Source organism: Mustela putorius, unplaced genomic scaffold (assembly GCF_011764305.1).
Source record: "Mustela putorius furo isolate JIRA1106 unplaced genomic scaffold, ASM1176430v1.1 tig00000095_pilon_pilon_pilon, whole genome shotgun sequence".
Taxonomy (NCBI): Eukaryota; Metazoa; Chordata; class Mammalia; order Carnivora; family Mustelidae; genus Mustela; species Mustela putorius.
The window spans coordinates 34,359,797-34,379,986 of NW_025421280.1; the positions used below are offsets into that span (position 1 = coordinate 34,359,797).

The following is a 20,190-nucleotide window of genomic DNA, read 5'->3' on the forward strand; positions in this document are numbered from 1 at the left end:
AAAATTTTTTAAAATAAACATATAATGTATTATTAGCCCCAGGGGTACCGGTCTGTGAATCAACCAGGTTTACACACTTCACAGCACTCACCATAGCCCATACCCTCCCCAATGTCCATAATCCCACCTCCCTCTTTCTACCCCCCTCACCCTGGCAACCCTCAGTTTGCCCTGTGAGATTGAGTCTCTTATGGTTTGTCTCCCTTCCTTCCTACCCCCAAACCCCGTCACGTTGCATCTCCACTTCCTCATATCAGGGAGACACGTGATAGTTGTCTTTCTCCTTAATTGCTCTTTTTGCTGGTTTACACTTACTTCTCTTCGTGTATGTTTTGTTTGTAGGAATGAGATCCCTGGCTGTAGCATTAGTTTCAATAGGTATTCCCGTTTTTTGAAAAGGTGGCTTCCATCTATTCTCCTAAAAGCAATGCATGCAAATTCCAGTCATTCCACCTAGTTGGACAGCCCTTTCTAATCTTAGGCATCCAGCAGAGGACAAGGTAATATCCTGCTTTGGTTTTAGTTTGCAGTTACCTGACATGTAGTGATGGTAAATACTTTGTATGTGCTTATTGGCTATTTGGATATCTTTTTTTTTTTTTTTAAAGATTTTATTTATTTATTTATTTGAGAGAGAGACAGGGAGAGAGAGCATGAGTGAGGAGAAGGGCAGAGAGAGAAGCAGACTCCCCATGGAGCTGGGAGCCCGATGCAGGACTCGATCCCGGGACTCTGAGATCATGACCTGAGCCGAAGGCAGTTGTCCAACCAACTGAGCCACCCAGGCGTCCCGGCTATTTGGATATCTTTAAAAAATTTTTTTTTTTTAAGATTTTATTTATTCAATTGAGAGAAAGCAAGCACAGGCAGGCGGGAGGAGCAGAGGGAGAAGGAGTAGCAGGCTCCCCCCTGAGGGGGGATTTCCCCAGGTGGGGCTCCATCCCAGGACTCTGAGGTTGTGACCTGAGCCAAAGGCAGTGGCTTAACTGACTGAGCCACCCAGGTGCCCCTGGGTATCTTTTATGAGGGCACCCTGTTGAAGCATTTCACTCATTTTTGGTTTTTATTTTATGTGAAGGATTTCCTTCTACTTACTTGTCCTTTATTGTATGTATGTATATTTCTGTGTCTAGTTACATACACGTACATTTATAAAACCATGTGTTATATATCATATATATTCATAACTTATGTGTATTATACATACATACATTGCAGATTACTTTTCCCTGGCTCTGGCTTGTCTTTTCACTCTTCTCTTTGGTGTGAATTATAAAGGGAATTTATTGGTTTGATTTTTGATAAGTCCTTGGGTACAACTAGTTTCAGGGATGCCTGGGCTCCTGGGGCTAAATAGCTCTTACCTGGAGGAGTTCTGTGTCCGTGTCTTGGCTGTGCATCTTCTTGCATTTAGCTGTTCTTCGTGGCAGGCTGTTTCTGTTGTGGGTCCCAGAAGATCCAGGCTGCTTTTTCTCTAGGTTGAAGTCTCAGGGAGAAAAGAGCAACTCCAATGTGATCATTATAATAGAATCTCATTGGCTCACTTGTTATCGAATCACTGTGGCCAGAGGAATGTAATACTCTGATTTGTTCAGGACTGGCTGGAGTGCTCATCCCCAAACCAGAGTAGAGTTTGCACCAACCCAATCAGAGTCCTGACCATTGTGATATATGGCGAGGGGAGGAGGCCCCAGTGGGCAAGTGGGGTAATACTGTGAGCTAGCTTGTTGTGCTTTACTGGGGTCTTAGCAACAGGAGGGAACTGAAGTCTGGTAACTCAGCAGGCCCTGAGACAGGTCAGATGCCATCTGTTAATGTATTTTTAGAATGCTAAAGATGGCTTCTCAACCCTTATGTTGCTTTGCGGTACATTTAGAAATCTGGTTGTGAGAGACTTAACAGCACTTAAGAAAAATTATTTATTTATTTGACAGATAGAGATCACAAGTAGGCAGAGAGGCAGGCAGAGAGAGAGGAAGGGAAGCAGGCTCCCTGCCGAGCAGAGAGCCCAATGCAGGTCTTGATCCCAGGACCCTGGGATCATGACCTGAGCTGAAGGCAGAGCCTTAACCCACTGAGCCACCCGGGCGCCCCTAGTATTTTTATTCTTTAAGATTGTCTTGCCTTCTCTATTCCTCATTTGTTTCTATATTATTTTTAGAATTTCCTTATCAGTTTTCATAGGTAAGCTGAGAGTATGCTGGGAATTGCATTGACTTGATGCCATAACCTGAATGAAATTGACATCTTTACAATATTGAGTCTTCCAATTAAATGTAATGTAATCATCCTTTTACCTGGGTTGTCTTTAATTTGTCTTAACAGTGTTTTTTAGCTTAATTATAGAGGTCTTGAATCTCTTTAATTTATTTCTAGGTATGTGGTATGTTTTGCTCTGTAAATATTTTTATTTATTTCCTTTTTGATTTTTCAGCTAGCATGAATTACAATGTCTTTTTGTACATTGATCTTTTTACCCAGTGACGTTTATAAATTAAATTATTATACTTGAATTATATTCAAATAGTTTGTGGATTATTTTGGATTTTCTGTGTACAATTCTGTTGATAACAAAAAAGAAAGTCTTACTTGATTTCTAAATTTTATCTTTTACTTTTTTTGCCTCACTCGTTTACAGTGATGAATAAAAATGACGAATATGAACATCTTTGCCCTGTTCTTGGTCTTAGGGGAAAATGTTCCATATTTCATAAATATAATAATAGCTGCAAGTTTTTCATAGATTACTTTTAATAATGAAAAGAATTGTTTTATTCTCAATTTGCCAAGGTTTTTTTTTTATTGTGAGTGAATATTTTATCCAGTGCCTTCTCTGTGTGTGTCATTGTCTTAAAAAATCCTTCAGTTTGTTAACGTGAATAACTACATTCCTTGATTTTTAGATGGTAAACCTCGTCTTCCTGGAATAAACTACACTTGGACATAGTAGATATTGGCTTATTAGCTTTCTCATTTTGCTATATTCAGTATACAACATAAAAAAAATTATTTTTGTGTCTGTTAATTAGAGGTTTGTCTTATAATTTCCTTTAAAGTACTTGTCTGTGTTCTATGTAAAATTTATGTGGCCCCATAAAAGCATAAAAGCAGTTGGAAACTGTTCTGGAAGACTTTATATAAAATTTAAACCAGTTAGTGCTTATCTGTTTGGAATAGTTCACCAGTGAATCTGTCTTCTGGGTTTTCTCCCCAGAAATCTTTTGTAAGATAGTTTCGTTGGTGAGTTACACCAAATATAAGGAGACAAAAGATTAGTCAGTTTTTTAATTTGTTCTTGCATTGGTTTTGCTAAATTGTGCCTGTCCATTCCATAACTTTTCAAACGTGTTGGCATAAATTTTGTTGATAATATCCTATAATTCTTTTTTTAAAATTTATTTTTTATTTATTTTCAGCATAACAGTATTCATTATTTTTTTCACCACACCTAGTGCTCCATGCAATCTGTGCCCTATATAATACCCACCACTTGGTACCCCAACCTCCCACCCACCCACCAATTCAAACCCCTCAGATTGTTTTTTAGAGTCCATAATCTCTCGTGGTTCACCTCCCCTTCCAATTCCCAACTCCCGTCTCCTCTCTAACTCCCCATGTCCTCCATGCTATTTGTTATGCTCCACAAATAAGTGAAATCATATGATAATTGACTCTCTCTGCTTGACTTATTTCACTCAGCATAATCTCTTCCAGTCCCATCCATGTTGCTACAAAAGTTGGGTATTCGTCCTTTCTGATGGAGGCATAATACTCCATAGTGTATATGGACCACATCTTTCTTATCCATTCGTCCGTTGAAGGGCATCTTTGTTCTTTCCACAGTTTGGGGACCGTGGCCATTGCTGCTATAAACATTGGGGTACAGATGGCCCTTCTTTTCACTCCATCTGTATCTTTGGGGTAAATACCCAGGAGTGCAATGCAGGGTCATAGGGAAGTTCTATTTTTAATTTCTTTCTTTTTTTTAAAGATTTTATTTATTTATTTGACAGAGAGAAATCACAGAGAGAGATCACAAGTAGATGGAGAGGCAGGCAGAGAGAGAGAGAGAGGGAAGCAGGCTCCCTGCCGAGCAGAGAGCCCGATGCGGGACTCGATCCCAGGACCCTGAGATCATGACCTGAGCTGAAGGCAGCGGCTTAACCACTGAGCCACCCAGGCGCCCCTATTTTTAATTTCTTGAGGAATCTCCACACTGTTCTCCAAAGAGGCTGCATCAACTTGCATTCCCACCAACAGTGGAAGAGGGTTCCCCTTTCTCCACATCCTCTCCAACACATGTTGTTTCCTGTCTTGCTAATTTTGGCCATTCTAACTGGTGTAAGGTGATATCTCAATGTAGTTTTAATTGAATCTCCCTGAGGGCTAGTGATGAACATTTTTTCATGTGTCTGATAGCCATTTGTATGTCTTTATTGGAGAAGTGTCTGTCCATATCTTCTGCCCATTTGTTGATATGCTTGTCTGTTTCATGTGTGTTGAGTTTGAGGAGTTCATTATAGATCCTGGATATCAACCTTTTGTCTGTACTGTCATTTGCAAATATCTTCTCCCATTCCGTGGGTTGCCTCTTTGTTTTCTTGACTGTTCCTTTGCTGTGCAGAAGCTTTTGATTTTGATGAAGTCCCAAAAGTTTATATTCACTTTTGTTTCCTTTGCTTTTGGAGACATATCTTGAAAGAAGTTGCTGTGGTTGATATTGAAGAGATTACTGCCTATGTTCTCCTCTAGGATTCTGATGGATTCCTGTCTCACGTTGAGGTCTTTTATCCATTTAGAGTTTATCTTTGTGTATGGTGTAAGAGAATGGTTGAGTTTCATTCTTCTACATATAGCTGTCCAGTTTTCCCAGCACCATTTATTGAAGAGACTGTCTTTTTTTCCACTGGATATTTTTTCCTGCTTTGTCGAAGATTATTTGCCCATAGAGTTGAGGGTCCATATCTGGGCTCTCTACTCTGTTCCACTGGTCTATGTGCCTTTTTTTTATGCCAGTACCATGCTGTCTTGGTGATCACAGCTTTGTAGTAAAGCTTGAAATCAGGTACCATGATGCCCCCAGCTTTCCTTTTGTTTTTCAACTGCAATAGAATTTTTAAGTGGAAATAATCTTTACAGAAAGAGCCTCCCTTGTGGGTATGTGCCTAGAGGATGCCAAATGAACTTCCTTTTGGGAGGAGGGGACACTCAGAAGTCCTTGAGCAAGAACAAGGACACTTTTTCCTCCTATGGTTCTCCAAGATAGTGAAGTCTTCAGGGAGTGGAGTTCATGGGCCAGTTCAGCTAATTATCAACTCTGCTTGCATGTCTCCAGGTCACAATTCCATAATCAGCCTACGTCTCCAGCTTTCAGGCTGCCAGTCCCTGTCAAGTGGGTTTCATACCTCTGTCTCCTCCCAGAGTAGTGATCTCTCCCGGGAAGCCTGGCCCGAGTCTGTCTTTCTGCCAGTCCTGGGGACAGAGCCTCAGCCATTGTTGCTCACCAAGCAGGGGAGGGGCAGCCCCCTTCCTCCTTGCTTATGTACCACCAAAGCCACAGGGCAACCAGTGAGGGCCATGGGAGACAGCGGATGGAGGAGGGCCTGGGGGATCATTGTTTCCTTATTGCCAGGCTAGCAGGACCCTTGGGTTACACATGGTAGGGTGTGCAAAGTTTTCACTCCAAGCACTGTGAAGTTTATGTTCTTGATTCTAATGAGAGTCTAAGGACTCACTGAGAACTCTGCTTTCCTCCCACACTGGTTCTAGCTCTACAGTGGCAGGAAATCAGTCTCTGAAGTGTCCCAGAGTACACCGATGAAGACAGTAAGCATGAGATCATTAAATTTCATTGGCTTCCTATATGACAGGCTCAGAGCTAAGCGTTCTGTGTAGCTTGCTTCATTTCATCTGCATACCCCGCCCCCCCCCCAAAGAAGAGGACTGCACATGATCATCATTTTACAGATGAATAAAGGAGCACAGCATTTAAATATAACTTGTATTCAGTCATGGGATAAAATGGGTATGAATTCAGATTTGAATCCTCACATCCAGATTCCAGACACAGGTCATCTAGCCATCTACCTCCTACCAACCCAGTCTGTCATTTTACCTGCCAGGTCACTTTGGAGGTTTCCAGTAGCCCTCAGTGGGGAGTAATAGGTACTCCTTGCACCAGCTAGACTATAGTAATAGACTAATAGGATGACAGATGAGATATGGATCATAGAAGATATGGATCATAGAAGGCTCAGCCAGTTACAGGTCTCTCTTGTCCCCAGTCCTACATTTTCCTTATACTGTCTTCCTTCTTCGTTCTAATTGCAAAGATTAAACAGTATAGTTAGTGGAAACTGTGTATGTGATGAATGTACACAGAAAGTACAAAATAGATTTCCTATGTTATTAATAGGCTTGTCTCATACTATTTGATTAAAATATCCTGTGATCTGAAGGCACAATTTCCCTAGATCTTTGAACAGGACATTTTATTTTGTCCTTACACAAATACTGAGTGGAGGGAAATACTGAATCTCACTCATTTCTGATTTCCCAGAGCCTATACTATCCTTGGCACAGAACAGGCAACACAAACAAAAACATCTCTGTTAAACATTAAATAGGCCCTTAATTTTTAAGTTAACAAACATGTGAGTTTAATCTGTCAGCAAATGCATTCGAGCAATTTAAGGAGAATTAGGACTTCTATATCAAGAATCTGGGAGTATTTCCATTTTCTCAGTTAATATTGTGGGTCTCAGAACATTTAACATGAGCTCTACTCTTCCTTTTTTTTTTGTTTTTTTGTTTTTAAATTTATTTATCTGACAGATCACAAGTAAGCAGAGAGGCAGCCAGAGAGAGAGGAAGGGAAGCAGGCTCCCCGCTGAGCAGAGAGCCTGATGCAGGGCTCCATCCCAGGACGCTGGGACTGTGACCTGAGTGGAAGGCAGAGACCCAACCCACTGAGCCACCCAGGCGCCCTGAGCTCTACTCTTCTAACAAGTTTTTTTTTTTTTTTTTTAAGATTTTATTTATTTATTTGACAGAGATCACAAGTAGGCAGAGAGGCAGGCAGAGGGAGGGAGGAGGAAACAGTCTCCACACTGAGCAGAGAGCCCTGTGTGGGGCTTGATCCCAGGACCCTGGGATCATGACCCGAGCTGAAGGGAGAGGCCTTAACCCACTGAGCCACCCAGGCTCCCTTCTTCTAACAAATTTTGAAGTGTTTATATATTACCATTGACTTTAGGTACAATGTTGCACATCTCTAGGATTTCTTTTGCTTGACTGAAATTTCATGCCCTTTGATTAGGAACTCTCCATTTCTCCCTCCAGCTACCATTCTACTCTGACTCTGAACATAACTGGAATTATGCATTATTTGTCATTCTGTGATTGGCTTATTTCACTTAGCATAATATCCTTAAGGTTACGAAATGGGAGAAAACATTTGCAAACCATATGTTGTTTCAAATGACAGAATTTCCTTCTTTTTTCAGGCTGAATAGATATGTCGTATACTAGATGCATAGTAGAATATACTATGCAAGTATATATACACAATATATGTGTATATATACACAATAATAGTATATATACACTTTTGTATATATATGATTTGCATTTCTATGATGAATAGTGATACTGAGCACCTTTTCATATACTTGTTAGCTATTTGTGTATCTCCTTTGTGAAAATGTCTGTTTAAGTCCTTAACCCATTTTTTAAAAATCAGGTTATTAGTTGTTTGTTTGTTTACCATTGGGTTATTGGAGGTTCTTTTTTTTTTTAATTTTTTATTTCTTTTCAGCATAACAGTATTCATTGTTTTTGCACCACACCCAGTGCTCCATGCAATCCGTGCCCTTTCCAATACCCACCACCTGGCACCCCGACCTCCCACCCCCCTCCCCTTCAAGACCCTCAGGTTGTTTTTCAGGGACCATAGTCTCTCATGGTTCACCTCCCCTTCCAATTTCTCTCAACTCCCTTCTCCTCTCCATCTCCCCTTGTCCTCCATGTTATTTGTTATGCTCCACAAATAAGTGAAACCATATGATAATTGACTCTCTCTGCTTGACTTATTTCACTCAGCATAATCTCTTCCAGTCCCGTCCATGTTGCAACAAAAGTTGGGTATTCATCCTTTCTGATGGAGGCATAATACTCCATAGTGTATATGGACCACATCTTCCTTATCCATTCATCCGTTGAAGGGCATCTTGGTTCTTATTGGAGTTTCTTTTACTTTTTGAGATTTAGCCAATTATTAGACATGTGGTTTGCAAATGTTTTCTCCCATTCCACAGGTTGTTTTTTCGCTGATGAGGAACTGAAGTGCCCTGATGTGCCACAGGTCTTAAATTGTTGCTGAGATCAGGTGGAATTGTGTCTTTAAATCCCATACCCTTTCTATTATCTGTGATGCCACTCTTGTACCAAGGATATTAGCACCACTCCTAGACAGCTACTGTGGACTTTCCTGGGATATTTCCATTGAGGCTTTCCCCTCAATTAGTAGCACTCATCCTAAATTTTGGAGTTTGATGAGGAAAACGAAAGTGTCACCTGGTCAAAGAATGTTAAATGAGATAGCAACAGCAATATTAATATATTTGGGTTCTCTAGAGAACCTAATAGGATATGTGTATATTTATATAGAGATTTAAGAAATTGGTTCACATGATTATGGTGACTTGCTAAGTCCAAATGTTGCAAGGTAGGCTAAGCAGGGAGGAAATACAGGAAGAGCTGCAATTCACGTCCAAAGACAGTCTGATGGCAAGATTCCTGCTTTCTCTGGGATGTCAGCCTTTATTCTATTAAGGCCTTCAACTGATTGGTTAAGCCCCACCTCTCTTATAGAGGGTAATATACTTTACTCAAAATCCATTGATCTAAATGTTAATCTCAGCCAAAAAATACTCAAAAATACTACCAGATTCTTGATATAGAAGTCCTAATTCTCCCTAAATTGCTTAGTCATTTGATGACTGATAAACTCACATGTTTATTTATGTTAATTTAAAATTTAAGTCTGGGTTTTTTATTAAGATGTATGAAAGTTGAAAGTCAGAAGAAGCACAGGTATTTCCACTCCTGAGAAGTGGAAGGCCTCAGACCCTACAAAGGACATTTACTTTTCTTCTGATCCTGGTCCATTAATATTAACAAGCCCTCAGAGATTGGGAGAGAACACAGATCAATTTGGTTAATTATGAGCTCTGTGCATTGAGCTTTCAAAGCCCACACAACTGTAAATAATCGGCTTGTGCCCTGCAAACTTTCAGTGGCCAGTGTGAGCACAGTTGGCTCTGTATGTGTGTCTTCTCTTCCCTGAGTCGCTTATACACCAAGGGTTCCACACCTGACTCTGTCTTCCTACCCAACCTGAGAACAGAGCCCAAGTCTTCACAACTCACAGGCATAAGAAGAGTGATGGACCGTCATTCCTTTGTCATGCCCCATCGTAGAGGACCCATAGTCCAGTGAGTGATGTTGGAGATACTGGATACAGAAGAAACTGGGGGAGCATTGTCTCTTCACCATCAGGAGAAGCAGGAGAGTAGGTGTAGCTGTATGGAAGAGCACCGATATGCAGGTTGAGCTCAGAGGCCTGTGAAGTTTGTATTCTTGGTTCTAGTGGGAATCTGAGAATTGTCATTCAGAGTTCAGCTTTCCTCCCACACTGGTTCTAGCTCCTGTAGGAATCTCCCTCACCAGAGCAGAAAATAAGTTCCTCCAAAATGACCATGGAAGTGATGATGAAGGGGAGCAGGGGAATGATACCAGATGACCAGATATATGACATCATGAACCTTTACTAAGGATTCCAATCCTAAGCTCTGAAATAAGTGCTTTATGTAGACTGTTTCTTTTCATCTGCCTAGTCACCCCTAAAATACACAGGTACACGTTATTGTTCTTTTACAGAGGAGAAGCGGATTATAGCCTTTTAATATAACTTGTGCTAGGTCATGGGATAGAATGGGATGAAGCCAGGTTTGAATCAAAGAGTCTGACTCCAGGCACACGGCACCTGGCATTGATGCAAACAACCATTTCACTTAACAGAGTAAAGAAGTTAAATGCATGTGCCTCAGATCCATGATATAATTTTAAGTCCTATCTTCTTATTATGGAATAAGCGGGAGCAAGTTCTTAGTATCTCTGAGCCTCAAAACTGTCATCTAACTTGATTCCTAGTTGATACCACTCCATTAAGTAAGGACTAGGTGACTAGATATGAATACTACCAATGTGGTTAAAAACATGACAGATGCATACAGTAAGGGCAAAAATTTTAGATATTATTATTGATAATATTGATTAATATTGTTAATACCAACCTTTATGTCCTTCAACCAATATATCCTGTGATCTGATTGGTTTTCAATGGTTTCCTGACAAAAAATTTAATTTTTACCCCTATACAAGGTAAGTACTGAGTGCTTGGAAGGAAATGACTGAATCACATTATTTCTATTTCCCCAGATCTTGTATCATCTTTGGTACAGAGTAGACAACAACAACAACAAAACCCCCCAATATATTAAATATTGAGTAGGACTTTCTCTGAATCACAGGAACAAAAGATAGTCAATATGGCTTGCATACACTGGTCTTTTCCTGCCTGTGCCTTCTTTCATTTTAGGGATAAGAGATAAGATAAAATAGCACTTGGGGGAACCTGGGTGTCTCAGTCATGAAGCAGCTGTCTTTGGCTTAGGTCATGATCCCAAGGCCTTGGGATCGAGGCTGGCTTCTGGCTCCTTGCTCAGTGGGAAGCTGGCTTTCCCCTCTCCCACTGCTCCCATCCCCTGCTTGTGTTCCCTCTCTTGCTGTCTGTCTCTTTAAAATAAATAAATAAAATCTTAAAAAAATATAAAATAGCACTTGTTTGTATCTATGTCATAAACATTCAATAGGATCTTTCTTCTTTCTTTCTTTCTTTCTTTTTTTTAAAGCAGTCTCCACGCCCAGCATGTTACCCAACACGGCCTTGAACCATGACCCTGAAATCAAGATCCGAGCCTGGGATCAAAAATTGGATGCTTAACCAATTGAGCCACCAGGCACCTCTCTATTATTTTCTATTTAATAGCATCTGCAATGTTCAGTTGTTCAAAAATCATCACAGTGCTTTTCGTAAGTATGAAAAAGAAAAGGCAGAATGAGAAGGGGAAGATAAAGTTAACTGTGTAGGTTTAAACACTTTTTCGGATTTCTAGTGACCTGAGACAAGAGAGCCTCCAGATTCTCTGCCATGTAACACAATGAAAGGTTATTAAGACTTCTTAGAATTGCATTTCATCAGTAAGCCCATAGTTACAATAATGATTCAAATTCTGGTTACATAGGTGTGTGGGGGGCTCAGTCGGTTAAGCATCTGCCTTGGGCTCAGGTCCTGATCCCGGAGTCCTGTGATGGGCGAGTCTGCTTTTCCCCTTCTCCTCTGCCCCTTCCCCTGCTTGTGTGTGAGTGTTTGCATGTGCACTCTCTCCCTCAAATAAATAAATAAAATCTTAAAGAAAAAGCAAAAAAAAAAATTCTGGTTACAAAACAATGACCAAATATTTATTAAGTTCCACTTCCCACGCATCTCTGGAGATGGCTTATCTTTCGATTTCCAGAGATGCGAGGAGAGCACACACAGGTCGAGGGATTTACACATCTTCTTGTGAATTAGGGTACTGGACCAGGGATTTTTCAGGAGCACTTATGGCAGTAAAATAGTGGATTATAGGATTTCCTAGCAACAGTAATGCACTTTACAGCCGAGTTTGAAAATCTGAGATATGGAAATATTATCCCCTACATAAGATGTGAATTTTTATATGGAGCTATCACAGAATGACGGTAACTAAATACTTGAGAAATATTTCTGATTGTATACTTTAATAATAGCATGTAGTTGATAGCAACTAATTTTTCAGGGATAACAAATATAGGCAATAAGTAGTGAAATTGAACTTGCATTGATTTTTATAACACAATATCCTCTGTGCAGCTGTCATATAGAAATTCTTCCTTCCTTCCTTTTCTGCATATCATGCAAGGATTTTCATCCTTGATTTGCATCCTTGATTTCAAATCAAAAGGATTTTCATAGGGTTGTTGAAATAAGGAATCAATAAACAAAATGAAGTTAATTCCTCAGTTAGTACTTTGTATCACTTGAGGTGTTATTATCTAGATTTAAACACAATGTTGTAGTAAACAAGGACACTTTACATGCAGTGTGCCATGTAACACACTTTACATGCAGTGTGCCTAGTAATACATAAATAATTACATCATGGAAACACCCAAAGAAAATATACCCACCTAATTAATGACAGTGATTGCTTTGGGGGACAGATGTGCAGGGCAATGAGATCATGCAGGAATTTAAAGAAAGCTAAAATTTTATCAGTAATATTTCAAATCTTTGTAAAATATGAGTTTGGAAGCAAATATTAGTAAATGCTTATATTTTAATATAGTTTTTGGGCATTCATTATAGTAATAATAGGTAATATTCACTGACCATATTCTAAGTGCCTGGCAATATCTTAAGGCATTGTTTTTGACCCTGGCTGTACATTAGTACGACCAAGAATTGTGCAGGTAGAGATTATTATTTAATTGGCTCTAGGCAGTGAACAGGATGTCAGTACATTTTATAATATTAATGGGTAAGTATAATAATCAACTAGGATTGAGAACCACAGGTCTGAGCACTTTATGCTTTATTTAATTTCTTCAAACAACCCTATAAGGTAAGTTCAGTTGTTATTACCATTTTACCAATGTGGAAATTCCCCAGGTGTTTGTTATGTTAGTCTTTGTACTTTTCTCTTTGGATTTTTCTCTAAATTAAACCATAGTGTGACCTGTCAAGAGAAATGGATATCAGAGTTGCCTTCAGGGGATTTATTTAAAAATAATTCTATTTAGGGCTGGCTGACTGGTGTAGTCAGTGGAGCGTGTGACTCTTGATCTCAGGGTCGTAGGTTTGGTTAGCTGTGGAGATTGCTTCAAAATAAAATCTTAAAAAAATTATTGTATTTAAGGAGAATTGATTTTATTGTTTATTTATGTATTTACTTATTTCTTTATTTTCAGCAACATGGATGGACCTAGAGGGCATAATGCTAAGTGAAATAAGTCAGAGAAAGACAAATACCATATGATTTCACTCATAAATGGAATTTAAGAAACAAAAGAAATGAACAAATAAAAAAAAGACAAACAAACAAAAAAATCCCAGACTCTTAAGTGGAATTAATTTTAAGAAGAGTGAATTAAGGAGAATTCTCCTAGTTTCAGTAAAGACTGAAGTTATGGAAGCATAAGAAGGCTAGATTTCAGACCTGGTTTGGGGGGTCTTGTATGGTCCTAAATTCCTTAATTATAAATGAGAGAGTTGGATTTCATGAGGACAGGGCACTTCCAAATGCTTGGGTTTAGAAATACATATAAACACTTTTACCAATTCCAAACCACTGCAAAATAGGGACCAAAAAACCCCCAAAGAGCAGAGTCAAACACCAGTGTCAATTTCCCTGATATTGTGTAAGGTTGATATTTAGTCCTGTGTAATATGAGAGATAGGAAGAAAGTACTTTTTACAAATTAATTATTGTTTAATGATTCAGAGCTGCATTGTAAATGAATGCCATCTATGGGGTCAGTGATACGGCATGATTTTGTGCATTTAACCCAAACATACTCATCAAAATTTGAAGTCTATCAGGCCACAGTTAAAAGTTATTTTTGAAAAGACTTTAAAAAGACAACCCACATATTTGAGTGAGCATGTATTTCCATGGAGAGATGTCAAAAACCAGAAACTGATGAAAACCTCTGAAGATAATGAACACATTAAAAAAAAACTTTCTGATTATAAACATTTGACTTTAGAGTGTCAATAATGTAGTTTTAGCAATTATACAGCTTATCAATATTCTTTTTTTTTAATATAATTTTTTATTTTTTATAAACATATATTTTTATCCCCAGGGGTACAGGTCTGTGAATCACCAGGTTTACACACTTCACAGCACTCACCAAAACACATACCCTCCCCAATGTCCATAATACCACCCCCTTCTCCCAAACCCCCTCCCCCCAACAACCCTCAGTTTGTTTTGTGAGATTAAGAGTCACTTATGGTTTGTCTCCCTCCCAATCCCATCTTCTTTCATTTATTCTTCTCGTACCCACTTAAGCCCCCATGTTGCATCACCACTTCCTCATATCAGGGAGATCATATGATAGTTGTCTTTCTCCGCTTGACTTATTTCGCTAAGCATGATACGCTCTAGTTCCATCCATGTTGTCGCAAATGGCAAGATTTCATTTCTTTTGATGGCTGCATAGTATTCCATTGTGTATATATACCACATCTTCTTGATCCATTCATCTGTTGATGGACATCTAGGTTCTTTCCATAGTTTGGCTATTGTGGACATTGCTGCTATAAACATTCGAGTACACGTGCCCCTTTGGATCACTACGTTTGTATCTTTAGGGTATATGCCCAATGGTGCAATTGCTGGGTCATAGGGCAGTTCTATTTTCAACATTTTGAGGAACCTCCATGCTGTTTTCCAGAGAGGTTGCACCAGCTTGCATTCCTACCAACAGTGTAGGAGGGTTCCCCTTTCTCCGCATCCTCACCAGCATCTGTCATTTCCTGACTTGTTGATTTTAGCCATTCTGACTGGTGTGAGGTGATATCGCATTGTGGTTTTGATTTGTATTTCCCTGATGCCGAGTGATATGGAGCACTTTTTCATGTGTCTGTTGGCCATCTGGATGTCTTCTTTGCAGAAATGTCTGCTCATGTCCTCTGCCCATTTCTTGATTGGATTATTTGTTCTTTGGGTGTTGAGTTTGCTAAGTTCTTTATAGATTCTGGACACTAGTCCTTTATCTGATATGTCGTTTGCAAATATCTTCTCCCATTCTGTCAGTTGTCTTTTGATTTTGTTAACTGTTTCCTTTGCTGTGCAAAAGCTTTTGTTCTTGATGAAATCCCAATAGTTCATTTTTGCCCTTGCTTCCCTTGCCTTTGGCGTTGTTCCTAGGAAGATGTTGCTGCGGCTGAGGTCAAAGAGGTTGCTGCCTGTGTTCTCCTCAAGGATTTTGATGGATTCCTTTCTCACATTGAGGTCCTTCATCCATTTTGAGTCTATTTTTGTGTGTGGTGTAAGGAAATGGTCCAATTTCATTTTTCTGCATGTGGCTGTCCAATTTTCCCAGCACCATTTATTGAAGAGGCTGTCTTTTTTCCATTGGACATTCTTTCCTGCTTTGTCGAAGATTAGTTGACCATAGAGTTGAGAGTCTATTTCTGGGCTCTCTATTCTGTTCCATTGATCTATGGGTCTGTTTTTGTGCCAGTACCATGCTGTCTTGATGATGACAGCTTTGTAATAGAGCTTGAAGTCCGGGATTGTGATGCCACCAACGTTGGCTTTCTTTTTCAATATCCCTTTAGCTATTCGAGGTCTTTTCTGGTTCCATATAAATTTTAGCATTATTTGTTCCATTTCTTTGAAAAAGATGGATGGTACTTTGATAGGAATTGCATTAAATGTGTAGATTGCTTTAGGTAGCATAGACATTTTCACAATATTTATTCTTCCAATCCAGGAGCATGGAACATTTTTCCATTTCTTTGTGTCTTCACCACGACCAAGTGGGATTTATTCCAGGGCTGCAAGGTTGGTTCAACATCCGCAAATCAGTCAATGTGATACAACACATCAATAAAAGTAAGAACAAGAACCATATGATACTCTCAATAGATGCTGAAAAAGCATTTGACAAAGTACAGCATCCCTTCCTGATCAAAACTCTTCAAAGTGTAGGGATAGAGGGCACATACCTCAATATCATCAAAGCCATCTATGAAAAACCCACCGCAAATATCATTCTCAATGGAGAAAAACTGAAAGCTTTTCCACTAAGGTCAGGAACACGGCAGGGATGTCCATTATCACCACTGCTATTCAACATAGTACTAGAGGTCCTAGCCTCAGCAATCAGACAACAAAAGGAAATTAAAGGCATCCAAATCGGCAAAGAAGAAGTCAAATTATCACTCTTCGCAGATGATATGATACTATATGTGGAAAACCCAAAAGACTCCACTCCAAAACTGCTAGAACTTATACAGGAATTCAGTAAAGTGTCAGGATATAAAATCAATGCACAGAAATCAGTTGCATTTCTCTACACCAACAGCAAGACAGAAGAAAGGGAAATTAAGGAGTCAATCCCATTTACAATTGCACCCCAAACCATAAGATACCTAGGAATAAACCTAACCAAAGAGACACAGAATCTATACTCAGAAAGCTTATCAATATTCTAAAGGGAATATCTTGCACTTATTTGAATAAAATAAGGCTGTTTCTAAGTGTCCTTTGATCAGAATGATTTTTTTTCCTTAAAGGGAGAAGAATGTTTCCTATTCGGTATGATTCTTTAAGAGTATTTTATGGTAATGATGGATTTGTCAGTTATCTCCAAATGTTCATGCTCCTCTAACATTCTTTGGTTGAGTGTTTTTAAAGCATGTATAGAGAGATGTGGATAACACAGAAATCAATGAGGAAACAGTTCTAAGAAAATTAGATCTAAGACACAGAAAGATTGCTGAAGACACTGGAATGTATGGCCCTGTGTGTGAATATTTTACTTGTGAATTGCTCGAATACACAATGGGGACACAGTACTGGATGCCCGTTCACTTGATCCACTTTTCCAACCCTCTTTTCTTTTTCACAAGGTGTCCAAGCTACATAGAACCACAAAATCTAACACGTGTCTCAGAATTCTTCCTCACGGGACTCTCAGATGATCCAGAACTGCAGCCCCTTCTCTTTGGGCTGTTTCTGTCCATGTACCTGGTCACCTTGCTTGGGAACCTGCTCATCATCCTGGCCGTCTGCTCTGACCCCCACCTCCACACCCCCATGTATTTCTTCCTGTCCAACCTGTCCTTGGCTGACATTGGTTTCACTTCTACCACAATCCCCAAGATGATCGTGGACATCCAAACTCAGAGCACAGCCATCTCCTATATGGGTTGCCTGACTCAGATGTCTTTTTTTATGCTTTTTGGATGTTTGGATAGTCTCCTCCTGGCTGTGATGGCATATGACCGGTTCGTGGCCATCTGTCACCCCCTGCGCTACTTGGTCATCATGAACCCCCGCCTCTGTGGCCTGCTGGTTTTGACATCTTTTTTCATCAGCCTGTTGGTCTCCCAGATGCACAATTCAGTTGTGTTGCAACTCACCTATTTCAAGGATGTGGAAATTTCTCATTTCTTCTGTGACCCTTCTCAGCTCCTGAATCTGGCCTGTTCTGACACTTTCACCACCAACATAGTCATGTATTTTGTTGGTGCCATCTCTGGCTTTCTCCCTATCTCAGGCATCCTTTTCTCTTACTATAAAATTGTCTCCTCCATTCTGAGAATCCCATCCACAGGTGGGCAGCACAAAGCCTTCTCTACCTGTGGCTCCCACCTGTCAGTTGTTTGCTTGTTTTATGGAACAGGCCTTGGGGTGTACCTCAGTTCAGCTGTCTCACGTTCTCCCAGGAAAGGTGCAGTGGCCTCAGTGGTGTATACTGTGGTCACCCCCATGCTGAACCCTTTCATCTACAGCCTGCGGAACAGGGACATCAAAAGGGCCATGTGGAGGCTCTTCAGCAAAACCATCTGATTGCAGCACCCGTGCCATCCATTTGGAGTGTAGGTTGGAAAGTGCAGCAAAACTAAGCACCTAGACCTGAAAATCCTACCTCTCTCACCACATCATTTTTGTAGTTGTCATGGCTTTCATCTATCTCCTCGCTTAACATCTGAAAATTGCTTTCTTCCCTATGTCTTAAATGGGACTGAGGGAGTATTCTGGGGTCCCTTGTATATTATAATCACTGCATGACTAAATCTTATTGTATCTACAGAGACTCTGTGCTTTATCATTGGCTACCCAAGCATCCCAGAAAGATGAGCAATTTTCCTTTTATATATTTCAAATTCACATATTTCCCACAGTTCTTGTGTATTTTCCATACAAATCACTTATTTATCCAATTGGTTTGTGCAGGTTATGTGGGTGGACGTATGTCACTGGTTCTCAAACTTGGTATTTATCTATTTTATTTTCAAGTACAATTAAGTATAGTGTTTTATTAGGTTCGGGGGTACAATATAATTCAACAGTTATATACATTTCTCAGTGCTCATCAAGATAGGTGTACCCCTTTAAAAGATTTTATTTATTTATTTATGTGAGAGAGAGAGAGAGAGAGAGAAACACACATAGAGAGGGGAGGGGCAGAGGTACAGGGAGAATCAGACTACCCACTCAGAGGGGAGCCCAACTTGAGGTGATGCCAGGAACCAAAGATCATGACCTGAGCCAAAGGCAGACACTTAACTGACTGAGCCTCCCAGGCACCCCAAGAGAAGTGTACTCTTAATCCCCTTTAACTATTTCACCTATCCCTCCACTCATCTCTCCTCTGGCAATCACCAACTTGTTCTCTGTTTTTAAAAGTCTGTTTTTTTGTTTGTCTCTTTTTTTCTTTGTTCATTTGTTTTGTTTCTTAAATTCAACATAGGCATGAAATCATACGATATTTGTTTTTTTCTGACTGACACATTTCACTTAACGTCATAGCCCATAGGTCCATCCATGTTGTCAGGAAAGATGCATAGATAGGACTTAGAAAGTTATGGTATACAACTATCCACATCTCTGTTTATCTACTAGAAAAAACAGATAAACCAAAACCATAGTTTGTTTGTTTTCAAGGGCTGAGAACCCCACAGAAATCTAAGAAAATATACTCTGGAGCGAGTTGATTCCTCTCTAGTTAGCAGAAATTACAACCCCTGGGGACATCTGTTAAATTTGGGAATGGAATGGCTACAAATTGGCTTACCAGTGGTGGAGGGGCTCTCCTGGTATAACAGAAACCAGGGAGTCTACTTGAGCCTGTGTCACCAGAAGCAGTAAAGTGGGATCTGCTGAAATACCCAATGGAGAGAAAGTTCTACCCATTTTCCAATTTGTCTAAGAATTTTTGCTGTGTGACAAATTCGGGACTATGTTGGAAAGCAGACAGATATGACATGAGTCTTGAAGTGCTTGGAGCACAAAGTTCTTGTAGAGGATGAGACTTGTGTGGTGAGCAGTACCTGAGAGGCTCCCAGTGTTCCCCAACTCCTGGTTTTCTTGCTCTTGTGTATGTCCCTCTTATTGAAAGTGAAATAGAAACAGTGACTTGTTTCCAACAATGAGAACGTGGAAGAAATGCTGAGAAATCACTTCCAGGAATAGAGTGGGGGGAGGGTGTGAGGGAAGGCGGCTTTCTTCCTGCTGTCGCCTCTCTCTTACTCTCTTTGTTGCTCAGGTTGATGGAACTCAATTGCCATGTTATAAGCTGCCCCATCAAGGGTCTACGTATCAAGGAGCTGAGGAAATTCTCTGGCTAATAACCTGCAAGCATGTGAATTCTACCATCAGCCCCAGGAGTGAGATTGTAAGTGGACTTCTGCTAGTTGAGCCTTGGGATGATTACAGCCCTGGCCAACACCTTGATTGTATTGTTATGAGAGGCTCTCTGAAGTATTTAAGTAGAGTATCAGTTACCAAAAATATGTGAAAATCAATAGTTTTCTAATACCAATTAGAGAAAAACAGAACTGAAGCCCGATTCAAATTAGCCAAAAAATAAACAAAACAGATGAACATAAGAGAAGGGAAGGAAATATAAAATAAGATAAAAACAGAGAGTGGGGCAAGCCACAAGAGACTCTTAACTATAGGGAACAAACTGAGGGTTGCTGGAGGGGTGGTGGGGGATGGGGTAATTGGGTGATGGGTATTAAGAAGGACACTTGTAATGGACACTGGGTGTTAGATGCAGTTGATGAATCACTAAACTCTATCTCTGAAACTAATACTACACTATAAATTAACTAACTTGAATTTAAATAAAATATCAATAATAACCTGTGAATCTCCAACATATAAAATGCCAACCCAAGCAAGAACTAAAGAAATGAAAATAGAAAGTTATCCTTAGAGCAAATGTTAACTGAGAAAATGGAAATGGTATCACGTTCTTTGTACAGAAGACCGAATTCTTGCCAACTTCATGATTCATACA

At 39.8% G+C, this 20,190-nt stretch overlaps 1 protein-coding gene across 1 annotated transcript; it reads left to right on the top strand.

Annotated features, from left to right (window-relative positions):
* Positions 1-16,739: 16,739 nt before the first annotated feature.
* LOC101686768 (putative gustatory receptor clone PTE01) lies at positions 16,740-17,732 on the top strand. The gene has a single exon (XM_004781977.2). It carries the CDS (start codon positions 16,740-16,742, stop codon positions 17,730-17,732), a length of 993 nt encoding a protein of 330 aa, XP_004782034.2.
* The last annotated feature ends 2,458 nt before the right edge of the window (positions 17,733-20,190 follow it).

Excerpts from the sequence above, each read along its gene's own strand:
- LOC101686768 (XM_004781977.2), top strand. The coding sequence starts at position 16,740 with ATGCCCGTTCACTTGATCCACTTTTCCAACCCTCTTTTCTTTTTCACA.